This window comes from Hemitrygon akajei, chromosome 15, assembly GCF_048418815.1.
Source record: "Hemitrygon akajei chromosome 15, sHemAka1.3, whole genome shotgun sequence".
In the NCBI taxonomy this organism is placed as follows: Eukaryota; Metazoa; Chordata; class Chondrichthyes; order Myliobatiformes; family Dasyatidae; genus Hemitrygon; species Hemitrygon akajei.
The window spans coordinates 4,073,200-4,096,062 of record NC_133138.1 but is presented as its reverse complement, the minus strand read 5'-3'; the positions used below and the strand labels follow the sequence as shown (position 1 = coordinate 4,096,062).

General features: G+C 52.1%; 1 protein-coding gene across 1 annotated transcript in view; it reads right to left on the bottom strand.

The window, feature by feature from the left end:
* Nucleotides 1–22,863, bottom strand: part of tbc1d9b (TBC1 domain family member 9b) — a 105,383-nt gene that overhangs the window by 21,647 nt on the left and 60,873 nt on the right. Inside the window, exons 15-16 of the mRNA XM_073067072.1 lie at nucleotides 21,873–21,941; nucleotides 16,063–16,303 (exon numbers count right to left, since the gene is read on the bottom strand). Coding sequence (XP_072923173.1) covers nucleotides 16,063–16,303; nucleotides 21,873–21,941 — 310 coding nt within the window. The remainder of the gene's footprint in view (nucleotides 1–16,062; nucleotides 16,304–21,872; nucleotides 21,942–22,863) is intronic.

Below are 22,863 nucleotides of genomic sequence, written 5' to 3'. Positions count from 1 at the left end.
TCCTGTCCAAGGGTCATGGGTAAGGGTCAGTGTCCTGTCCAAGAGTCATGGGTAAGGGTCGGTGTCCTGTCCAAGAGTCATGGGTAAGGGTCAGTGTCCTGTCCAAGAGTCATGGGTAAGGGTCAGTGTCCTGTCCAAGAGTCATGGGTAAGGGTCAGTGTCCTGTGCAAGAGTCATGGGTAAGGGTCAGTGTCCTGTCCAAGAGTCATGGGTAAGGGTCAGTGTCCTGTCCAAGAGTCATGGGTAAGGGTCAGTGTCCTGTCCAAGGGTCATGGGTAAGGGTCAGTGTCCTGTGCAAGAGTCATGGGTAAGGGTCAGTGTCCTGTCCAAGGGCCATGGGTAAGGGTCAGTGTCCTGTGCAAGAGTCATGGGTAAGGGTCAGTGTCCTGTCCAAGAGTCATGGGTAAGGGTCAGTGTCCTGTCCAAGAGTCATGGGTAAGGGTCAGTGTCCTGTCCACGGGTCATGGGTAAGGGTCAGTGTCCTGTGCAAGAGTCATGGGTAAGGGTCAGTGTCCTGTCCAAGAGTCATGGGTAAGGGTCAGTGTCCTGTCCAAGAGTCATGGGTAAGGGTCAGTGTCCTGTCCAAGGGCCATGGGTAAGGGTCAGTGTCCTGTCCACGGGTCATGGGTAAGGGTCAGTGTCCTGTGCAAGAGTCATGGGTAAGGGTCAGTGTCCTGTCCAAGGGTCGTGGGTAAGGGTCAGTGTCCTGTCCAAGAGTCATGGGTAAGGGTCAGTGTCCTGTCCAAGAGTCATGGGTAAGGGTCAGTGTCCTGTCCAAGGGCCATGGGTAAGGGTCAGTGTCCTGTCCACGGGTCATGGGTAAGGGTCAGTGTCCTGTGCAAGAGTCATGGGTAAGGGTCAGTGTCCTGTCCAAGGGTCATGGGTAAGGGTCAGTGTCCTGTGCAAGAGTCATGGGTAAGGGTCAGTGTCCTGTCCACGGGTCATGGGTAAGGGTCAGTGTCCTGTCCAAGGGCCATGGGTAAGGGTCAGTGTCCTGTGCAAGAGTCATGGGTAAGGGTCAGTGTCCTGTCCACGGGTCATGGGTAAGGGTCAGTGTCCTGTCCACGGGTCATGGGTAAGGGTCAGTGTCCTGTCCAAGGGTCATGGGTAAGGGTCAGTGTCCTGTGCAAGGGTCATGGGTAAGGGTCAGTGTCCTGTGCAAGAGTCATGGGTAAGGGTCAGTGTCCTGTGCAAGGGTCATGGGTAAGGGTCAGTGTCCTGTCCAAGAGTCATGGGTAAGGGTCAGTGTCCTGTGCAAGGGTCATGGGTAAGGGTCAGTGTCCTGTGCAAGGGTCATGGGTAAGGGTCAGTGTCCTGTCCACGGGTCATGGGTAAGGGTCAGTGTCCTGTGCAAGAGTCATGGGTAAGGGTCAGTGTCCTGTGCAAGAGTCATGGGTAAGGGTCAGTGTCCTGTCCAAGAGTCATGGGTAAGGGTCAGTGTCCTGTCCAAGAGTCATGGGTAAGGGTCAGTGTCCTGTCCAAGGGCCATGGGTAAGGGTCAGTGTCCTGTGCAAGGGCCATGGGTAAGGGTCAGTGTCCTGTCCAAGGGCCATGGGTAAGGGTCAGTGTCCTGTCCACGGGTCATGGGTAAGGGTCAGTGTCCTGTGCAAGAGTCATGGGTAAGGGTCAGTGTCCTGTGCAAGAGTCATGGGTAAGGGTCAGTGTCCTGTCCAAGGGTCATGGGTAAGGGTCAGTGTCCTGTGCAAGGGCCATGGGTAAGGGTCAGTGTCCTGTCCAAGAGTCATGGGTAAGGGTCAGTGTCCTGTGCAAGAGTCATGGGTAAGGGTCAGTGTCCTGTCCAAGGGCCATGGGTAAGGGTCAGTGTCCTGTGCAAGGGCCATGGGTAAGGGTCAGTGTCCTGTGCAAGGGCCATGGGTAAGGGTCAGTGTCCTGTCCACGGGTCATGGGTAAGGGTCAGTGTCCTGTGCAAGAGTCATGGGTAAGGGTCAGTGTCCTGTCCAAGGGTCATGGGTAAGGGTCAGTGTCCTGTCCACGGGTCATGGGTAAGGGTCAGTGTCCTGTCCAAGAACCATGGGTAAGGGTCAGTGTCCTGTCCAAGAGTCATGGGTAAGGGTCAGTGTCCTGTCCAAGGGTCATGGGTAAGGGTCAGTGTCCTGTGCAAGGGTCATGGGTAAGGGTCAGTGTCCTGTCCAAGGGTCATGGGTAAGGGTCAGTGTCCTGTGCAAGGGTCATGGGTAAGGGTCAGTGTCCTGTCCACGGGTCATGGGTAAGGGTCAGTGTCCTGTCCAAGGGCCATGGGTAAGGGTCAGTGTCCTGTCCAAGGGCCATGGGTAAGGGTCAGTGTCCTGTCCAAGGGCCATGGGTAAGGGTCAGTGTCCTGTGCAAGAGTCATGGGTAAGGGTCAGTGTCCTGTCCAAGGGCCATGGGTAAGGGTCAGTGTCCTGTCCAAGAGTCATGGGTAAGGGTCAGTGTCCTGTCCAAGGGCCATGGGTAAGGGTCAGTGTCCTGTGCAAGAGTCATGGGTAAGGGTCAGTGTCCTGTCCAAGGGCCATGGGTAAGGGTCAGTGTCCTGTGCAAGAGTCATGGGTAAGGGTCAGTGTCCTGTCCAAGGGCCATGGGTAAGGGTCAGTGTCCTGTCCAAGAGTCATGGGTAAGGGTCAGTGTCCTGTGCAAGAGTCATGGGTAAGGGTCAGTGTCCTGTCCAAGGGTCATGGGTAAGGGTCAGTGTCCTGTCCAAGAGTCATGGGTAAGGGTCAGTGTCCTGTCCAAGGGTCATGGGTAAGGGTCAGTGTCCTGTCCAAGGGCCATGGGTAAGGGTCAGTGTCCTGTCCAAGGGCCATGGGTAAGGGTCAGTGTCCTGTCCAAGGGCCATGGGTAAGGGTCAGTGTCCTGTCCAAGGGTCATGGGTAAGGGTCAGTGTCCTGTCCAAGGGTCATGGGTAAGGGTCAGTGTCCTGTCCACGGGTCATGGGTAAGGGTCAGTGTCCTGTCCAAGAACCATGGGTAAGGGTCAGTGTCCTGTCCAAGAGTCATGGGTAAGGGTCAGTGTCCTGTGCAAGAGTCATGGGTAAGGGTCAGTGTCCTGTGCAAGAGTCATGGGTAAGGGTCAGTGTCCTGTCCACGGGTCATGGGTAAGGGTCAGTGTCCTGTCCAAGAGTCATGGGTAAGGGTCAGTGTCCTGTCCAAGAGTCATGGGTAAGGGTCAGTGTCCTGTGCAAGAGTCATGGGTAAGGGTCAGTGTCCTGTCCACGGGTCATGGGTAAGGGTCAGTGTCCTGTCCAAGAGTCATGGGTAAGGGTCAGTGTCCTGTCCAAGAGTCATGGGTAAGGGTCAGTGTCCTGTCCAAGAGTCATGGGTAAGGGTCAGTGTCCTGTCCAAGAGTCATGGGTAAGGGTCAGTGTCCTGTCCAAGGGTCATGGGTAAGGGTCAGTGTCCTGTCCAAGAACCATGGGTAAGGGTCAGTGTCCTGTCCAAGAGTCATGGGTAAGGGTCAGTGTCCTGTCCAAGAGTCATGGGTAAGGGTCAGTGTCCTGTCCAAGGGTCATGGGTAAGGGTCAGTGTCCTGTCCAAGAACCATGGGTAAGGGTCAGTGTCCTGTCCAAGAGTCATGGGTAAGGGTCAGTGTCCTGTCCAAGAGTCATGGGTAAGGGTCAGTGTCCTGTCCAAGGGTCATGGGTAAGGGTCAGTGTCCTGTCCAAGAGTCATGGGTAAGGGTCAGTGTCCTGTCCAAGAGTCATGGGTAAGGGTCAGTGTCCTGTCCAAGAGTCATGGGTAAGGGTCAGTGTCCTGTCCAAGGGCCATGGGTAAGGGTCAGTGTCCTGTCCAAGGGCCATGGGTAAGGGTCAGTGTCCTGTCCAAGGGTCATGGGTAAGGGTCAGTGTCCTGTCCAAGGGCCATGGGTAAGGGTCAGTGTCCTGTCCAAGGGCCATGGGTAAGGGTCAGTGTCCTGTCCAAGAGTCATGGGTAAGGGTCAGTGTCCTGTCCAAGGGCCATGGGTAAGGGTCAGTGTCCTGTGCAAGGGCCATGGGTAAGGGTCAGTGTCCTGTCCACGGGTCATGGGTAAGGGTCAGTGTCCTGTCCAAGGGCCATGGGTAAGGGTCAGTGTCCTGTCCAAGGGTCATGGGTAAGGGTCAGTGTCCTGTGCAAGGGCCATGGGTAAGGGTCAGTGTCCTGTCCAAGGGCCATGGGTAAGGGTCAGTGTCCTGTCCAAGAGTCATGGGTAAGGGTCAGTGTCCTGTGCAAGGGTCATGGGTAAGGGTCAGTGTCCTGTCCAAGGGTCATGGGTAAGGGTCAGTGTCCTGTCCAAGAGTCATGGGTAAGGGTCAGTGTCCTGTCCAAGGGTCATGGGTAAGGGTCAGTGTCCTGTCCAAGAGTCATGGGTAAGGGTCAGTGTCCTGTGCAAGGGTCATGGGTAAGGGTCAGTGTCCTGTCCAAGGGTCATGGGTAAGGGTCAGTGTCCTGTCCAAGAGTCATGGGTAAGGGTCAGTGTCCTGTGCAAGAGTCATGGGTAAGGGTCAGTGTCCTGTGCAAGGGTCATGGGTAAGGGTCAGTGTCCTGTCCAAGGGTCATGGGTAAGGGTCAGTGTCCTGTCCAAGGGTCATGGGTAAGGGTCAGTGTCCTGTCCAAGGGCCATGGGTAAGGGTCAGTGTCCTGTCCAAGGGCCATGGGTAAGGGTCAGTGTCCTGTCCAAGGGCCATGGGTAAGGGTCAGTGTCCTGTCCAAGGGTCATGGGTAAGGGTCAGTGTCCTGTGCAAGGGCCATGGGTAAGGGTCAGTGTCCTGTCCAAGGGCCATGGGTAAGGGTCAGTGTCCTGTCCAAGAGTCATGGGTAAGGGTCAGTGTCCTGTGCAAGGGTCATGGGTAAGGGTCAGTGTCCTGTCCAAGGGTCATGGGTAAGGGTCAGTGTCCTGTCCAAGGGTCATGGGTAAGGGTCAGTGTCCTGTCCAAGGGTCATGGGTAAGGGTCAGTGTCCTGTCCAAGAGTCATGGGTAAGGGTCAGTGTCCTGTGCAAGGGTCATGGGTAAGGGTCAGTGTCCTGTCCAAGGGTCATGGGTAAGGGTCAGTGTCCTGTCCAAGAGTCATGGGTAAGGGTCAGTGTCCTGTGCAAGGGCCATGGGTAAGGGTCAGTGTCCTGTGCAAGAGTCATGGGTAAGGGTCAGTGTCCTGTGCAAGGGTCATGGGTAAGGGTCAGTGTCCTGTCCAAGGGTCATGGGTAAGGGTCAGTGTCCTGTGCAAGGGCCATGGGTAAGGGTCAGTGTCCTGTCCAAGGGTCATGGGTAAGGGTCAGTGTCCTGTCCAAGAGTCATGGGTAAGGGTCAGTGTCCTGTCCAAGGGTCATGGGTAAGGGTCAGTGTCCTGTCCAAGGGTCATGGGTAAGGGTCAGTGTCCTGTCCAAGGGTCATGGGTAAGGGTCAGTGTCCTGTCCAAGAGTCATGGGTAAGGGTCAGTGTCCTGTCCAAGGGCCATGGGTAAGGGTCAGTGTCCTGTCCAAGAGTCATGGGTAAGGGTCAGTGTCCTGTCCAAGAGTCATGGGTAAGGGTCAGTGTCCTGTCCAAGAGTCATGGGTAAGGGTCAGTGTCCTGTGCAAGAGTCATGGGTAAGGGTCAGTGTCCTGTCCAAGGGTCATGGGTAAGGGTCAGTGTCCTGTGCAAGAGTCATGGGTAAGGGTCAGTGTCCTGTGCAAGAGTCATGGGTAAGGGTCAGTGTCCTGTGCAAGGGCCATGGGTAAGGGTCAGTGTCCTGTCCAAGAACCATGGGTAAGGGTCAGTGTCCTGTGCAAGAGTCATGGGTAAGGGTCAGTGTCCTGTGCAAGAGTCATGGGTAAGGGTCAGTGTCCTGTCCAAGGGCCATGGGTAAGGGTCAGTGTCCTGTGCAAGGGTCATGGGTAAGGGTCAGTGTCCTGTCCAAGGGTCATGGGTAAGGGTCAGTGTCCTGTGCAAGAGTCATGGGTAAGGGTCAGTGTCCTGTGCAAGGGCCATGGGTAAGGGTCAGTGTCCTGTCCAAGGGCCATGGGTAAGGGTCAGTGTCCTGTGCAAGAGTCATGGGTAAGGGTCAGTGTCCTGTCCAAGGGTCATGGGTAAGGGTCAGTGTCCTGTCCAAGGGTCATGGGTAAGGGTCAGTGTCCTGTGCAAGGGCCATGGGTAAGGGTCAGTGTCCTGTCCAAGGGTCATGGGTAAGGGTCAGTGTCCTGTCCAAGGGTCATGGGTAAGGGTCAGTGTCCTGTGCAAGAGTCATGGGAAAGGGTCAGTGTCCTGTGCAAGGGCCATGGGTAAGGGTCAGTGTCCTGTCCACGGGTCATGGGTAAGGGTCAGTGTCCTGTGCAAGAGTCATGGGTAAGGGTCAGTGTCCTGTGCAAGGGCCATGGGTAAGGGTCAGTGTCCTGTCCACGGGTCATGGGTAAGGGTCAGTGTCCTGTGCAAGAGTCATGGGTAAGGGTCAGTGTCCTGTGCAAGGGCCATGGGTAAGGGTCAGTGTCCTGTCCACGGGTCATGGGTAAGGGTCAGTGTCCTGTGCAAGGGCCATGGGTAAGGGTCAGTGTCCTGTCCAAGGGTCATGGGTAAGGGTCAGTGTCCTGTCCAAGGGTCATGGGTAAGGGTCAGTGTCCTGTGCAAGAGTCATGGGTAAGGGTCAGTGTCCTGTGCAAGGGCCATGGGTAAGGGTCAGTGTCCTGTCCACGGGTCATGGGTAAGGGTCAGTGTCCTGTGCAAGGGTCATGGGTAAGGGTCAGTGTCCTGTCCAAGAGTCATGGGTAAGGGTCAGTGTCCTGTGCAAGAGTCATGGGTAAGGGTCAGTGTCCTGTGCAAGGGCCATGGGTAAGGGTCAGTGTCCTGTCCAAGGGCCATGGGTAAGGGTCAGTGTCCTGTGCAAGGGCCATGGGTAAGGGTCAGTGTCCTGTGCAAGAGTCATGGGTAAGGGTCAGTGTCCTGTGCAAGGGCCATGGGTAAGGGTCAGTGTCCTGTCCAAGGGCCATGGGTAAGGGTCAGTGTCCTGTCCAAGGGCCATGGGTAAGGGTCAGTGTCCTGTCCAAGGGCCATGGGTAAGGGTCAGTGTCCTGTCCAAGGGCCATGGGTAAGGGTCAGTGTCCTGTGCAAGGGCCATGGGTAAGGGTCAGTGTCCTGTCCAAGGGCCATGGGTAAGGGTCAGTGTCCTGTGCAAGGGCCATGGGTAAGGGTCAGTGTCCTGTGCAAGGGCCATGGGTAAGGGTCAGTGTCCTGTCCAAGGGCCATGGGTAAGGGTCAGTGTCCTGTGCAAGGGCCATGGGTAAGGGTCAGTGTCCTGTCCACGGGTCATGGGTAAGGGTCAGTGTCCTGTGCAAGAGTCATGGGTAAGGGTCAGTGTCCTGTGCAAGGGTCATGGGTAAGGGTCAGTGTCCTGTCCACGGGTCATGGGTAAGGGTCAGTGTCCTGTCCACGGGTCATGGGTAAGGGTCAGTGTCCTGTCCACGGGTCATGGGTAAGGGTCAGTGTCCTGTGCAAGGGTCATGGGTAAGGGTCAGTGTCCTGTGCAAGAGTCATGGGTAAGGGTCAGTGTCCTGTCCACGGGTCATGGGTAAGGGTCAGTGTCCTGTCCACGGGTCATGGGTAAGGGTCAGTGTCCTGTGCAAGGGTCATGGGTAAGGGTCAGTGTCCTGTGCAAGGGTCATGGGTAAGGGTCAGTGTCCTGTGCAAGAGTCATGGGTAAGGGTCAGTGTCCTGTGCAAGAGTCATGGGTAAGGGTCAGTGTCCTGTCCACGGGTCATGGGTAAGGGTCAGTGTCCTGTCCACGGGTCATGGGTAAGGGTCAGTGTCCTGTGCAAGGGTCAGTGTCCTGTGCAAGGGTCATGGGTAAGGGTCAGTGTCCTGTGCAAGAGTCATGGGTAAGGGTCAGTGTCCTGTCCACGGGTCATGGGTAAGGGTCAGTGTCCTGTCCACGGGTCATGGGTAAGGGTCAGTGTCCTGTCCACGGGTCATGGGTAAGGGTCAGTGTCCTGTCCACGGGTCATGGGTAAGGGTCAGTGTGCTGTGCAAGAGTCATGGGTAAGGGTCAGTGTCCTGTCCACGGGTCATGGGTAAGGGTCAGTGTCCTGTCCACGGGTCATGGGTAAGGGTCAGTGTCCTGTCCAAGGGTCATGGGTAAGGGTCAGTGTCCTGTCCACGGGTCATGGGTAAGGGTCAGTGTCCTGTCCACGGGTCATGGGTAAGGGTCAGTGTCCTGTCCACGGGTCATGGGTAAGGGTCAGTGTCCTGTCCACGGGTCATGGGTAAGGGTCAGTGTCCTGTCCACGGGTCATGGGTAAGGGTCAGTGTCCTGTCCAAGGGCCATGGGTAAGGGTCAGTGTCCTGTCCAAGAGTCATGGGTAAGGGTCAGTGTCCTGTGCAAGGGTCATGGGTAAGGGTCAGTGTCCTGTCCAAGGGCCATGGGTAAGGGTCAGTGTCCTGTCCAAGGGCCATGGGTAAGGGTCAGTGTCCTGTCCAAGGGCCATGGGTAAGGGTCAGTGTCCTGTCCACGGGTCATGGGTAAGGGTCAGTGTCCTGTCCAAGGGCCATGGGTAAGGGTCAGTGTCCTGTCCACGGGTCATGGGTAAGGGTCAGTGTCCTGTCCAAGGGCCATGGGTAAGGGTCAGTGTCCTGTCCAAGGGCCATGGGTAAGGGTCAGTGTCCTGTCCACGGGTCATGGGTAAGGGTCAGTGTCCTGTCCAAGGGCCATGGGTAAGGGTCAGTGTCCTGTCCACGGGTCATGGGTAAGGGTCAGTGTCCTGTCCAAGGGTCATGGGTAAGGGTCAGTGTCCTGTGCAAGGGTCATGGGTAAGGGTCAGTGTCCTGTGCAAGAGTCATGGGTAAGGGTCAGTGTCCTGTGCAAGAGTCATGGGTAAGGGTCAGTGTCCTGTGCAAGGGTCATGGGTAAGGGTCAGTGTCCTGTCCAAGGGTCATGGGTAAGGGTCAGTGTCCTGTGCAAGGGTCATGGGTAAGGGTCAGTGTCCTGTGCAAGAGTCATGGGTAAGGGTCAGTGTCCTGTGCAAGGGTCATGGGTAAGGGTCAGTGTCCTGTGCAAGAGTCATGGGTAAGGGTCAGTGTCCTGTCCAAGGGTCATGGGTAAGGGTCAGTGTCCTGTGCAAGAGTCATGGGTAAGGGTCAGTGTCCTGTCCACGGGTCATGGGTAAGGGTCAGTGTCCTGTCCAAGAACCATGGGTAAGGGTCAGTGTCCTGTCCAAGAGTCATGGGTAAGGGTCAGTGTCCTGTCCAAGGGCCATGGGTAAGGGTCAGTGTCCTGTCCAAGGGCCATGGGTAAGGGTCAGTGTCCTGTCCAAGGGTCATGGGTAAGGGTCAGTGTCCTGTCCAAGGGCCATGGGTAAGGGTCAGTGTCCTGTCCAAGGGCCATGGGTAAGGGTCAGTGTCCTGTCCAAGAGTCATGGGTAAGGGTCAGTGTCCTGTGCAAGAGTCATGGGTAAGGGTCAGTGTCCTGTCCAAGGGTCATGGGTAAGGGTCAGTGTCCTGTGCAAGAGTCATGGGTAAGGGTCAGTGTCCTGTCCAAGGGCCATGGGTAAGGGTCAGTGTCCTGTCCAAGGGCCATGGGTAAGGGTCAGTGTCCTGTCCAAGGGCCATGGGTAAGGGTCAGTGTCCTGTCCACGGGTCATGGGTAAGGGTCAGTGTCCTGTCCACGGGTCATGGGTAAGGGTCAGTGTCCTGTCCAAGGGCCATGGGTAAGGGTCAGTGTCCTGTCCACGGGTCATGGTTAAGGGTCAGTGTCCTGTCCAAGAACCATGGGTAAGGGTCAGTGTCCTGTCCAAGGGCCATGGGTAAGGGTCAGTGTCCTGTCCAAGGGTCATGGGTAAGGGTCAGTGTCCTGTCCAAGGGCCATGGGTAAGGGTCAGTGTCCTGTCCAAGGGCCATGGGTAAGGGTCAGTGTCCTGTCCAAGAGTCATGGGTAAGGGTCAGTGTCCTGTGCAAGAGTCATGGGTAAGGGTCAGTGTCCTGTCCACGGGTCATGGGTAAGGGTCAGTGTCCTGTCCAAGAGTCATGGGTAAGGGTCAGTGTCCTGTGCAAGGGTCATGGGTAAGGGTCAGTGTCCTGTGCAAGGGCCATGGGTAAGGGTCAGTGTCCTGTGCAAGGGTCATGGGTAAGGGTCAGTGTCCTGTCCAAGAGTCATGGGTAAGGGTCAGTGTCCTGTCCAAGAGTCATGGGTAAGGGTCAGTGTCCTGTGCAAGGGCCATGGGTAAGGGTCAGTGTCCTGTGCAAGGGTCATGGGTAAGGGTCAGTGTCCTGTCCAAGGGCCATGGGTAAGGGTCAGTGTCCTGTGCAAGAGTCATGGGTAAGGGTCAGTGTCCTGTCCAAGGGCCATGGGTAAGGGTCAGTGTCCTGTCCACGGGTCATGGGTAAGGGTCAGTGTCCTGTCCACGGGTCATGGGTAAGGGTCAGTGTCCTGTGCAAGAGTCATGGGTAAGGGTCAGTGTCCTGTCCACGGGTCATGGGTAAGGGTCAGTGTCCTGTCCAAGAACCATGGGTAAGGGTCAGTGTCCTGTCCAAGAGTCATGGGTAAGGGTCAGTGTCCTGTCCAAGGGTCATGGGTAAGGGTCAGTGTCCTGTCCAAGAGTCATGGGTAAGGGTCAGTGTCCTGTCCAAGGGCCATGGGTAAGGGTCAGTGTCCTGTGCAAGGGTCATGGGTAAGGGTCAGTGTCCTGTCCAAGAGTCATGGGTAAGGGTCAGTGTCCTGTCCAAGAGTCATGGGTAAGGGTCAGTGTCCTGTCCAAGGGCCATGGGTAAGGGTCAGTGTCCTGTCCAAGGGTCATGGGTAAGGGTCAGTGTCCTGTCCAAGGGTCATGGGTAAGGGTCAGTGTCCTGTGCAAGGGTCATGGGTAAGGGTCAGTGTCCTGTGCAAGGGTCATGGGTAAGGGTCAGTGTCCTGTGCAAGAGTCATGGGTAAGGGTCAGTGTCCTGTGCAAGGGTCATGGGTAAGGGTCAGTGTCCTGTCCAAGGGTCATGGGTAAGGGTCAGTGTCCTGTCCAAGAGTCATGGGTAAGGGTCAGTGTCCTGTCCAAGAACCATGGGTAAGGGTCAGTGTCCTGTCCAAGAACCATGAGTAAGGGTCAGTGTCCTGTCCAAGAGTCATGGGTAAGGGTCAGTGTCCTGTCCAAGGGTCATGGGTAAGGGTCAGTGTCCTGTCCAAGAGTCATGGGTAAGGGTCAGTGTCCTGTCCAAGGGTCATGGGTAAGGGTCAGTGTCCTGTCCAAGGGTCATGGGTAAGGGTCAGTGTCCTGTCCAAGAGTCATGGGTAAGGGTCAGTGTCCTGTCCAAGAGTCATGGGTAAGGGTCAGTGTCCTGTCCAAGGGTCATGGGTAAGGGTCAGTGTCCTGTCCAAGGGTCATGGGTAAGGGTCAGTGTCCTGTCCAAGAGTCATGGGTAAGGGTCAGTGTCCTGTCCAAGAGTCATGGGTAAGGGTCAGTGTCCTGTCCAAGAACCATGGGTAAGGGTCAGTGTCCTGTCCAAGGGTCATGGGTAAGGGTCAGTGTCCTGTCCAAGGGTCATGGGTAAGGGTCAGTGTCCTGTCCAAGGGTCATGGGTAAGGGTCAGTGTCCTGTCCAAGAGTCATGGGTAAGGGTCAGTGTCCTGTCCAAGGGTCATGGGTAAGGGTCAGTGTCCTGTCCAAGAACCATGGGTAAGGGTCAGTGTCCTGTCCAAGGGTCATGGGTAAGGGTCAGTGTCCTGTCCAAGAGTCATGGGTAAGGGTCAGTGTCCTGTGCAAGAGTCATGGGTAAGGGTCAGTGTCCTGTCCAAGGGTCATGGGTAAGGGTCAGTGTCCTGTCCAAGGGTCATGGGTAAGGGTCAGTGTCCTGTGCAAGGGCCATGGGTAAGGGTCAGTGTCCTGTCCAAGGGTCATGGGTAAGGGTCAGTGTCCTGTGCAAGAGTCATGGGTAAGGGTCAGTGTCCTGTCCAAGGGCCATGGGTAAGGGTCAGTGTCCTGTCCAAGGGTCATGGGTAAGGGTCAGTGTCCTGTCCACGGGTCATGGGTAAGGGTCAGTGTCCTGTCCAAGGGTCATGGGTAAGGGTCAGTGTCCTGTGCAAGGGCCATGGGTAAGGGTCAGTGTCCTGTCCAAGGGTCATGGGTAAGGGTCAGTGTCCTGTGCAAGGGCCATGGGTAAGGGTCAGTGTCCTGTGCAAGGGTCATGGGTAAGGGTCAGTGTCCTGTGCAAGGGTCATGGGTAAGGGTCAGTGTCCTGTCCAAGGGTCATGGGTAAGGGTCAGTGTCCTGTCCAAGGGTCATGGGTAAGGGTCAGTGTCCTGTCCAAGGGTCATGGGTAAGGGTCAGTGTCCTGTGCAAGGGCCATGGGTAAGGGTCAGTGTCCTGTCCAAGGGTCATGGGTAAGGGTCAGTGTCCTGTCCAAGAGTCATGGGTAAGGGTCAGTGTCCTGTGCAAGAGTCATGGGTAAGGGTCAGTGTCCTGTCCAAGGGCCATGGGTAAGGGTCAGTGTCCTGTGCAAGGGTCATGGGTAAGGGTCAGTGTCCTGTCCAAGGGCCATGGGTAAGGGTCAGTGTCCTGTGCAAGGGCCATGGGTAAGGGTCAGTGTCCTGTGCAAGGGCCATGGGTAAGGGTCAGTGTCCTGTCCAAGGGCCATGGGTAAGGGTCAGTGTCCTGTGCAAGGGTCATGGGTAAGGGTCAGTGTCCTGTGCAAGGGTCATGGGTAAGGGTCAGTGTCCTGTCCAAGGGCCATGGGTAAGGGTCAGTGTCCTGTGCAAGGGCCATGGGTAACGGTCAGTGTCCTGTGCAAGGGCCATGGGTAAGGGTCAGTGTCCTGTCCAAGGGCCATGGGTAAGGGTCAGTGTCCTGTGCAAGAGTCATGGGTAAGGGTCAGTGTCCTGTCCAAGGGCCATGGGTAAGGGTCAGTGTCCTGTGCAAGGGTCATGGGTAAGGGTCAGTGTCCTGTCCAAGGGCCATGGGTAAGGGTCAGTGTCCTGTCCAAGAGTCATGGGTAAGGGTCAGTGTCCTGTCCACGGGTCATGGGTAAGGGTCAGTGTCCTGTGCAAGGGCCATGGGTAAGGGTCAGTGTCCTGTCCACGGGTCATGGGTAAGGGTCAGTGTCCTGTCCACGGGTCATGGGTAAGGGTCAGTGTCCTGTCCAAGGGTCATGGGTAAGGGTCAGTGTCCTGTCCAAGAACCATGGGTAAGGGTCAGTGTCCTGTCCAAGAGTCATGGGTAAGGGTCAGTGTCCTGTCCAAGGGTCATGGGTAAGGGTCAGTGTCCTGTCCAAGAGTCATGGGTAAGGGTCAGTGTCCTGTCCAAGAGTCATGGGTAAGGGTCAGTGTCCTGTCCAAGGGCCATGGGTAAGGGTCAGTGTCCTGTCCAAGGGTCATGGGTAAGGGTCAGTGTCCTGTCCAAGGGCCATGGGTAAGGGTCAGTGTCCTGTGCAAGAGTCATGGGTAAGGGTCAGTGTCCTGTGCAAGGGTCATGGGTAAGGGTCAGTGTCCTGTCCAAGGGCCATGGGTAAGGGTCAGTGTCCTGTGCAAGAGTCATGGGTAAGGGTCAGTGTCCTGTGCAAGGGTCATGGGTAAGGGTCAGTGTCCTGTCCAAGAGTCATGGGTAAGGGTCAGTGTCCTGTCCAAGGGTCATGGGTAAGGGTCAGTGTCCTGTCCAAGGGTCATGGGTAAGGGTCAGTGTCCTGTGCAAGAGTCATGGGTAAGGGTCAGTGTCCTGTGCAAGAGTCATGGGTAAGGGTCAGTGTCCTGTGCAAGGGCCATGGGTAAGGGTCAGTGTCCTGTGCAAGGGTCATGGGTAAGGGTCAGTGTCCTGTCCAAGAACCATGGGTAAGGGTCAGTGTCCTGTGCAAGAGTCATGGGTAAGGGTCAGTGTCCTGTCCAAGGGTCATGGGTAAGGGTCAGTGTCCTGTGCAAGGGTCATGGGTAAGGGTCAGTGTCCTGTGCAAGGGCCATGGGTAAGGGTCAGTGTCCTGTCCAAGGGTCATGGGTAAGGGTCAGTGTCCTGTCCAAGGGTCATGGGTAAGGGTCAGTGTCCTGTCCAAGGGTCATGGGTAAGGGTCAGTGTCCTGTGCAAGGGTCATGGGTAAGGGTCAGTGTCCTGTGCAAGGGCCATGGGTAAGGGTCAGTGTCCTGTCCAAGGGTCATGGGTAAGGGTCAGTGTCCTGTGCAAGGGTCATGGGTAAGGGTCAGTGTCCTGTCCAAGGGCCATGGGTAAGGGTCAGTGTCCTGTCCAAGGGCCATGGGTAAGGGTCAGTGTCCTGTGCAAGAGTCATGGGTAAGGGTCAGTGTCCTGTGCAAGGGCCATGGGTAAGGGTCAGTGTCCTGTCCACGGGTCATGGGTAAGGGTCAGTGTCCTGTCCAAGAGTCATGGGTAAGGGTCAGTGTCCTGTCCAAGAACCATGGGTAAGGGTCAGTGTCCTGTGCAAGGGTCATGGGTAAGGGTCAGTGTCCTGTCCACGGGTCATGGGTAAGGGTCAGTGTCCTGTGCAAGAGTCATGGGTAAGGGTCAGTGTCCTGTGCAAGGGTCATGGGTAAGGGTCAGTGTCCTGTGCAAGAGTCATGGGTAAGGGTCAGTGTCCTGTGCAAGGGTCATGGGTAAGGGTCAGTGTCCTGTCCACGGGTCATGGGTAAGGGTCAGTGTCCTGTGCAAGAGTCATGGGTAAGGGTCAGTGTCCTGTGCAAGGGTCATGGGTAAGGGTCAGTGTCCTGTCCACGGGTCATGGGTAACGGTCAGTGTCCTGTGCAAGGGCCATGGGTAAGGGTCAGTGTCCTGTCCAAGGGCCATGGGTAAGGGTCAGTGTCCTGTGCAAGGGTCATGGGTAAGGGTCAGTGTCCTGTCCACGGGTCATGGGTAAGGGTCAGTGTCCTGTCCAAGGGTCATGGGTAAGGGTCAGTGTCCTGTGCAAGAGTCATGGGTAAGGGTCAGTGTCCTGTCCAAGGGTCATGGGTAAGGGTCAGTGTCCTGTGCAAGGGTCATGGGTAAGGGTCAGTGTCCTGTCCAAGGGTCATGGGTAAGGGTCAGTGTCCTGTGCAAGGGCCATGGGTAAGGGTCAGTGTCCTGTCCAAGGGTCATGGGTAAGGGTCAGTGTCCTGTCCAAGGGTCATGGGTAAGGGTCAGTGTCCTGTCCAAGGGTCATGGGTAAGGGTCAGTGTCCTGTGCAAGGGTCATGGGTAAGGGTCAGTGTCCTGTGCAAGGGCCATGGGTAAGGGTCAGTGTCCTGTGCAAGGGTCATGGGTAAGGGTCAGTGTCCTGTCCAAGGGCCATGGGTAAGGGTCAGTGTCCTGTGCAAGGGTCATGGGTAAGGGTCAGTGTCCTGTCCAAGGGTCATGGGTAAGGGTCAGTGTCCTGTCCAAGAGTCATGGGTAAGGGTCAGTGTCCTGTCCAAGGGTCATGGGTAAGGGTCAGTGTCCTGTGCAAGGGCCATGGGTAAGGGTCAGTGTCCTGTCCAAGAGTCATGGGTAAGGGTCAGTGTCCTGTCCAAGGGTCATGGGTAAGGGTCAGTGTCCTGTCCAAGGGTCATGGGTAAGGGTCAGTGTCCTGTCCAAGGGTCATGGGTAAGGGTCAGTGTCCTGTCCAAGAGTCATGGGTAAGGGTCAGTGTCCTGTCCAAGGGTCATGGGTAAGGGTCAGTGTCCTGTGCAAGGGCCATGGGTAAGGGTCAGTGTCCTGTCCAAGGGTCATGGGTAAGGGTCAGTGTCCTGTGCAAGGGCCATGGGTAAGGGTCAGTGTCCTGTCCAAGGGTCATGGGTAAGGGTCAGTGTCCTGTCCAAGAGTCATGGGTAAGGGTCAGTGTCCTGTCCAAGAGTCATGGGTAAGGGTCAGTGTCCTGTCCAAGGGTCATGGGTAAGGGTCAGTGTCCTGTCCAAGGGTCATGGGTAAGGGTCAGTGTCCTGTGCAAGGGCCATGGGTAAGGGTCAGTGTCCTGTCCAAGGGTCATGGGTAAGGGTCAGTGTCCTGTGCAAGGGTCATGGGTAAGGGTCAGTGTCCTGTGCAAGGGTCATGGGTAAGGGTCAGTGTCCTGTCCAAGGGCCATGGGTAAGGGTCAGTGTCCTGTGCAAGGGTCTGCAGTGAGAGAAGGTTTCTCAGCTGGAAGGGCCACCCTGACCATGCCACCTGGAGCAAGCTTTGACACAGACACACACACAAAACACCTACTCAGGCCCGTGACAAACTCCTTGAAGCTGATGAGCGAATCCCTGTTTCGGTCCAGGAGACGAAACATGCGAGCGGCTAGCACCTGGGAGTGTTGGCCACAGGCCCAGGGGGAGACGGCCAGGAAGAGGTCAGTGAACTGCTCGCAGTCGAGGCGGTACTGCTCCAGGTACGGCTGGCTAAGGTCGTGCCTCTCGGCCGCAGTGCTGCTGCCACCCCAGTAACAACTCGCCATGTGCTTGGCCTAAGGAAGAGCAGGAGAAACAAAACTCCATCAGCTAAAGGGCCAGTAAGGATCCCACCCACCTGCTTGTCCCACTCCCATCCAGGAAGAGGCTACGTAACACCCACGCCAGGAATGACTATAATCAAACTTAAATCCTGAAGCTAAAAAATCTTGAAACATAGCAGGTCTCTGCTGCCTTGAAAGTGGGAAAATGTCAGAATCAGAATGTCAGATGTTCTGAAATTTGTTGTTTCTTACAATACATAATAACAAGAAAACAAAATATTCAATCAGAAATATATTTAAAAATTAAACAAGTCGTACAAAAAGAGAGCATAAATAGGGGAAAAATTGTGAGGAGGGGTACATTCCTCCAAGAGGACCACAACCTTGTCGTAGGGTTTGCAGGCTTGTGTGCCTCGATGACCCGAGAGTTATATTGGCTGGAGTCAAGGCTTTATGTTTGGCTCTCGATAGGGTCACCCATGCCAAACAGGTCAAAGGGTAGAGGCCAAACTATGAGTGGTCTACCCGATCCTCCCGGTTCAAGGTTCAAGCTTAGGGCTAACAATCCTGACTAGTGGGGGGACGTCACGTGATGACGTAGGATCGAGACGTTGGGAATCCAGCTCCCTCGTAAAAAGTAATGAAATAGGGTTTAAATGAAGAAGAGTTAACAAATACCTACTAGAAACTATTTATAAGCAACTCAGGATTATCTTTTGATATGGCTCCTAAACCGTAACAGAAGAAAGCTACTACTTCGAAGACTGCGCAAATCGGCGGGAAAAAGGCCTAACCGTCTCGGCGAAGCCTGGGACTCAAGTTGGATCTCCTCCCGGCGAAGTGCATGGCACTTCTGATGATGCGGGACAGGAAGTTGCAGTAATGTCGGCGGTCTCTAAGAAGAAACGGCAAGAACAACGCATGCGCGAAGGTATGCATGAACAGATATTACCAAATCTACAAATCCCAACTACGGCTGGAAGTGAAATTGGAAGTGAATCGGAAGTAGAACCAGACTCTTTGGGAAGTTCAGAGGAAGAAGAAAAAGAAAAGAAGGAAGAGATTAAAGGAGACATAAAAGATATCCTGATATATATGATGAATGAATTAAAAGCTATAAGAACAGATATAAGAAGGATGCAGAATACACTCAATAATGTGGTGGAAAAACAAAAGAAGATGGATAATAAAGTTAAAGAGATGGAAGTAAAAGTGGAAGAAAACACTGAAAGAATAGATAAGATAGAAGACAATAATCTTGCCTGGACAATAGAAAGAAAACGGATGTTGGAAAAAATGGATGCGCTTGAGAACTCTAGTAGACGAAATAATATTAAAATTGTTGGTCTTATGGAAGGTACAGAGGGAGAAAATCCAATAAAATTCTTTCAAGAATGGATTCCAAAAATTTTGGAAATGAAAGAAGGAAGTCAAGTAATTGAAATTGAAAGAGCACACAGAGCTTTAAGACCAAGACCTCAACAAGATCAAAATCCAAGATCAATTTTGATAAAATGCTTAAGGTACCAAGATAAAGAAATGATCTTGAAGGCGGCTACTCAAGGTGCTAAAATGAGAAATGGACCATTGATAATAGAAGGGAAAAGAGTTTTTTTTAATCCAGACATAAGTTACGATCTTCTGAAGAGGCGGAAGGAATTTAATCCAGTGAAAAAATCTTTATGGGAAAAGGGCTATAAATTTTTATTGAGCTACCCAGCAAAATTGATAATTTTCCTGGATAACGAAGCAAGAAGTTTTTTCGTTGACTATCGGAAAGCGGAGAAATTTGTACAAGAATTACCTGATGTGCATGAAGAGGAGTAAAGAATTAGAGAATTGAAATGGACTAATGATGAAGATTGAAACAAGGTTGGACTTGATGGACATTTATAAGGGAAAAAATAGTCGAGGAGTATTAATTGGGAGTAGAGACATTAATTATTTTCTTTTTTTTTCTTCATTAATATATTTTCTTTTTTTTTGCGGGGGAGCTGGAGGAGCTCCTGATCGATGGCTGCGAGTTTCATGTGTACAATCATGGCGATTGCCATGACCCGTAAAATGGGGGGGGGGGGGGGGTAATGTTGTGTTCTTTTTAATCGCAACATTAGTGGGGGGTATTTTGTTTTTTTTTATATATTAGCTATCTTTCTTCTATTTTTCTTCTTTTTTTGCCTGGATGGTTGGGGAGAGACTCATAGCAACATGGAGAATTTTAAAGAGTTCCCAAGGTATTATGAATGATTAATTTAATTATTTTTTTGAGTTTTGATGTTAATGGAATTAATGGACCTGTGAAAAGAAAGAGTTTTAACATATATTAAGAAAATGAAAGGAGATATAGCTTTTTTACAAGAAACACATTTAACAGAAACAGAACATAAGAAATTAAAGAGAGATTGGGTTGGAAATGTCATTGCAGCTTCATTTAATTCAAAATCGAGAGGAGTTGCAATTTTGGTTAATAAATCTTTACCAATTAAAATACAAAATGTAATAATTGATTCTGTGGGGAGATATGTGATTATACATTGTCAAATTTTTTCAGAATTATGGACTTTTATGAACATTTATGCACCAAATGAAAATGATGCAAAATTCATACAAGAAGTTTTTTTTTTAACTTGGCTGACGCACATGATAAAATATTAATAGGTGGAGATTTTAATTTTTGTTTAGATCCAGTTTTGGATAGGTCAACTAAAGTTTTTACAAAATCAAAAGTAACAAAACTAACTTTATCATTAATGAAAGATTTAAACCTGATTGATATATGGAGAAAAATTAATCCGAAAGAGATTATTCATTTTATTCAAATAGACATAAAACTTACTCAAGGATTGATTTTTTTTTATTATCAAAAAATATTCAAGGTAGAGTGAAAAGTGTGGAATATAAAGCAATTACGTACAATCTAAGAAATGAATATGATATATTTTTGAAAATATGGTTCCCATACTTACAAAAGATAGGATTAAATACATAGGTCCTTTGAAGATAAAATTATAAAGTAATGGGGGAAAGTAAAAATAAATATTAAAATTATTTTGAACTCCATGGAGCATGTGGGGATCCTCCGATATCCAGGCAATCTTTCTCTTCTTTCCTTTTTTTTTCTTTCTTTAGGTAAGAGTTAAGGGGGGGGAGGGTTAAGGGGAGGGGGGAGGGTTAATATTATTTTTCTTACTATTTTATATCACATTTATTCTTTGTAATTTCTAAAATTTAATAAATAAATAAATAAATAGATAGATAGATAGATAGATAGATAGATAGATAAAAAAATTTTAAAAAAACAATCCTGACTAGTGAAACAAAATTGTTCTGGAAACAGCAATGAAGAATCCTTCTACATTGGAGTGTGACGGTATTCCTGAGTCTCCACCCGGGACTTGCATGGCTGACAGTAGTGAAAACCGAGACGAAGCTACAGACATGATGAAGGAAGCCCTGAACACCGGCAGAGATGGAGAACCTTCATTGCTGCCTTAAACACCAGCGGCGTAACAGGCAGTAACTAAGTGTCAACGGGTTCAGCGTCTATTCAGAAATCTGATGGTGGAGGGGAAAGAAATTGTTCCTAAAATGTTGAGTGTGTGTCTTTGGCTCCTGTACCTCCTCCTCAATGGTAGCAATGAGAAGAGGCCATTTCCTGGGTAAGGGGGGTCCTTAATGATAGATGCTGCCTTTTTGAGGCATTGCTCCTGGAAGATGTCCTCGATGGTGGAGAGTCTGGTGGAGCTGGCCAAGTCCACGACCCTCTGTAGTGCTGTTGTGCCTTCTTTGTAGTTGCGTCAATGTGTTGGGCCCAGGACAGGTCCTCAGATGCTGACATCCAGAAAGGGTGCTGACCCCTCGATGAGGACTCGGCTGCCCCTCCCTGAACTCCAGAGTGAGCCAGTGAGAAGAGGTTGCTGCCTACGCTCCGTCCACAAGAAAAAGCGGGATCACCCAATTCCCATTCTGACGTGTCCATCCATGGCCTCCTCTACTGTCGCAATGAGGCCACACAGGTGGAGGAGCAAACCTTATATTCCATCTGGCTGAACTTCTGGTAATGTTCCTCTCCCACCCTTCTCTATTCCCCATTCCCTTTCCCTCTCTCACCTTATCTGCTTCCCCCTTTTCTTTCTTCCATGGCCTTCTGTCCTCTCCTATCAGACTCCCCCTTCTCCAGCCCTCTATTTCCTTCGCCAATCAACTGCCCAGCTCTTTACTCACCCCTCCCCTCCCTCCCGGTTTCACCCATCACCTTATGCTTCTTCCTCCCTTCTATATCTGACTCCTCACCTCTTCTCTCCAGTTTGGCCGAAGGGTTTCCAGCCAAAACGTTGACTGTACTTTTTTCTCAGATGCTGCCTGGCCTGCTGAGATCCTCCAGCTTCGATTTCCAGAATTTCTCTCATTTCTGAAAGCTGGAAATGTTTGACACTGCAATCTGAGCCCACCACAGGAAGGGCTGGGTGAGGAGGGGCAGTTTTTCCAAAGCATTTGGAGACTATGCCATACTTGCTGGTGACACCATGTTTGTCGGCAGAACTTCAGATGGTGATGAGGAGGCATACAGGAGTGAGATCGATCCGCTGATTGCATTCAACATCAATAAGACCAAGGGATTGATTGTGGACTTCAGGAACAGGACGTGAAGAAAACACATGCCAGTTCTCATCAAGGGGTCTGCAGTGGAAAGGGTAAGCAGTTTCAAATTACTGGGTGTCACCATCTCTGAGGATCTATCCTGGACCCAACATATCGATGCAACTACAAAGAAGGCATGACAGCGGCTATATTTCATTAGCGGTTTGAGGAGAATCTTGCAGGTTTCTAGATGTACCGTGGAGAGCATTCTAACAGATTGCATCCCTGTCTGGTGTGGAGAGCTCACTGCACAGGATCGGAAAAAGCTGAAGAGGGTTGTAAACTCAGTCAGTTCCATCGTGGGTGCTATCCTCCCCACCATCGTTGACATCTTCAAAAGGCAGCACTCGTCATTAAAGCCCCTTTCCAACTGGGACATTCCCTCGTCTTATTACTACTATCAGGGAGGAGGCGCAGGTGGCTGAAAAGTTCAAAGTAAATATATGTCACCATATACAACCCTGAGATTCATTTTCTTGTGGGCATATTCAATGAATCTATAGAATAGTAACCACAACACACTCAATGTTTTAGGAACAGCTTCTGCTCCATCATCAGATTTCCAAATAGACAGTGAACCCATGAACACTACCTCGTTCCTCCAGCATTTTGAGTGTGTTGCTTGCTGCAGATAATCTGCTTGTAATTGGCTCACTATTTCGCTGTTTTTGCACTACTTGCTTATGTCTTGTATTTCTTATTGTAACTTAGTTTTCCTTATGTACTGTACTGCTGCAGCAAAACAACAAATTTCACAACATACATCAGAGATAATAAACCTGACTCTGATTCTGAGTAGTCTTGACTTTAGCCACCTCTTCTCATGCCAGGATCTCCTCTGTACCATCTGGAGACTTTTCCTGATCCATCCACATCAGCTGCTGCTTCCGGGTGACCCGACTGGACTGACCATTAATGTGTAATTCACGACAGCTCTAACCTTGAAAAGCACGTAGAGTTCCTCCAGTTCCTCGATGCTGAAGGCAGTGTCCGTCAGAATGGCACGCACCTGAAACAGACGGCGCAAATTCAGGAAGCAGAAATCAACAGAGGTGATGATGTGACCCGCGATGATGACCATCACGTTGGGGCACTTTAAAAACTCTTTTATGTTGTAAACTGAGCCAGCTCCATCACAGGATCAACCCTCCACACCATCGAGGGCATCTTCAAAAGGCAACGCCTCAAGAAGGACCCCCATCACCCAGGACATGCCCTCTTCTCAATGCTACCAACCGGGAGGAGGAGGTGTGAAGTCTGAAGACACACAATCGGAATGTTTCAGGAACAGTTTCTTCCCCTCCATCATCAGATTTCTGAACAGTCTATGAACATCACATCACTATTCCTTTATTTTTGCACTATTTATTTTGTAATTCATAGTAATTTTATTTCACTACACCGTACTGCTGCCACAAAGCAACTCACTTCTCACCGCCTAAGAGAGTGGTGAAGGACCTCAGGCTGTAACCTTGACCATTTATTCCTCTCCATAGACGCCGCCTGACCTGCTGAGTGTCACCAGCATTTTGTTTGTGTTACTCTGGATTTCTAGCATCTGCAGGATCTCTCATGTCTGATAATAAAAGTGATTCAGATTTTTTTTAAATCTGTATCAGAACTGTCAAATTCCACTGCAGGTCACCCACGGGTACCATTACCCTCCGTAAAGATGCTACCTGGGCTATCCAGAATCTGCTCTGAGTTTCCGGGCCTGGCCCAACATTTGCTGCATTTCCGAACTCCTACAAGGGTCTTTTGCCCGTCTCCACCTTCCTCTATCAACACATTAACACCAAAACCATCTCAGCAACCCATGTCTCACCTAAGAGACATTCCCACGCCTACTGACCCTCACATACTTGCCCTTCCAACTTACTCCCCAACTCGCCCTCTCCCACTCGCCCCCTCCCCAACCTTCTCTATGGCTC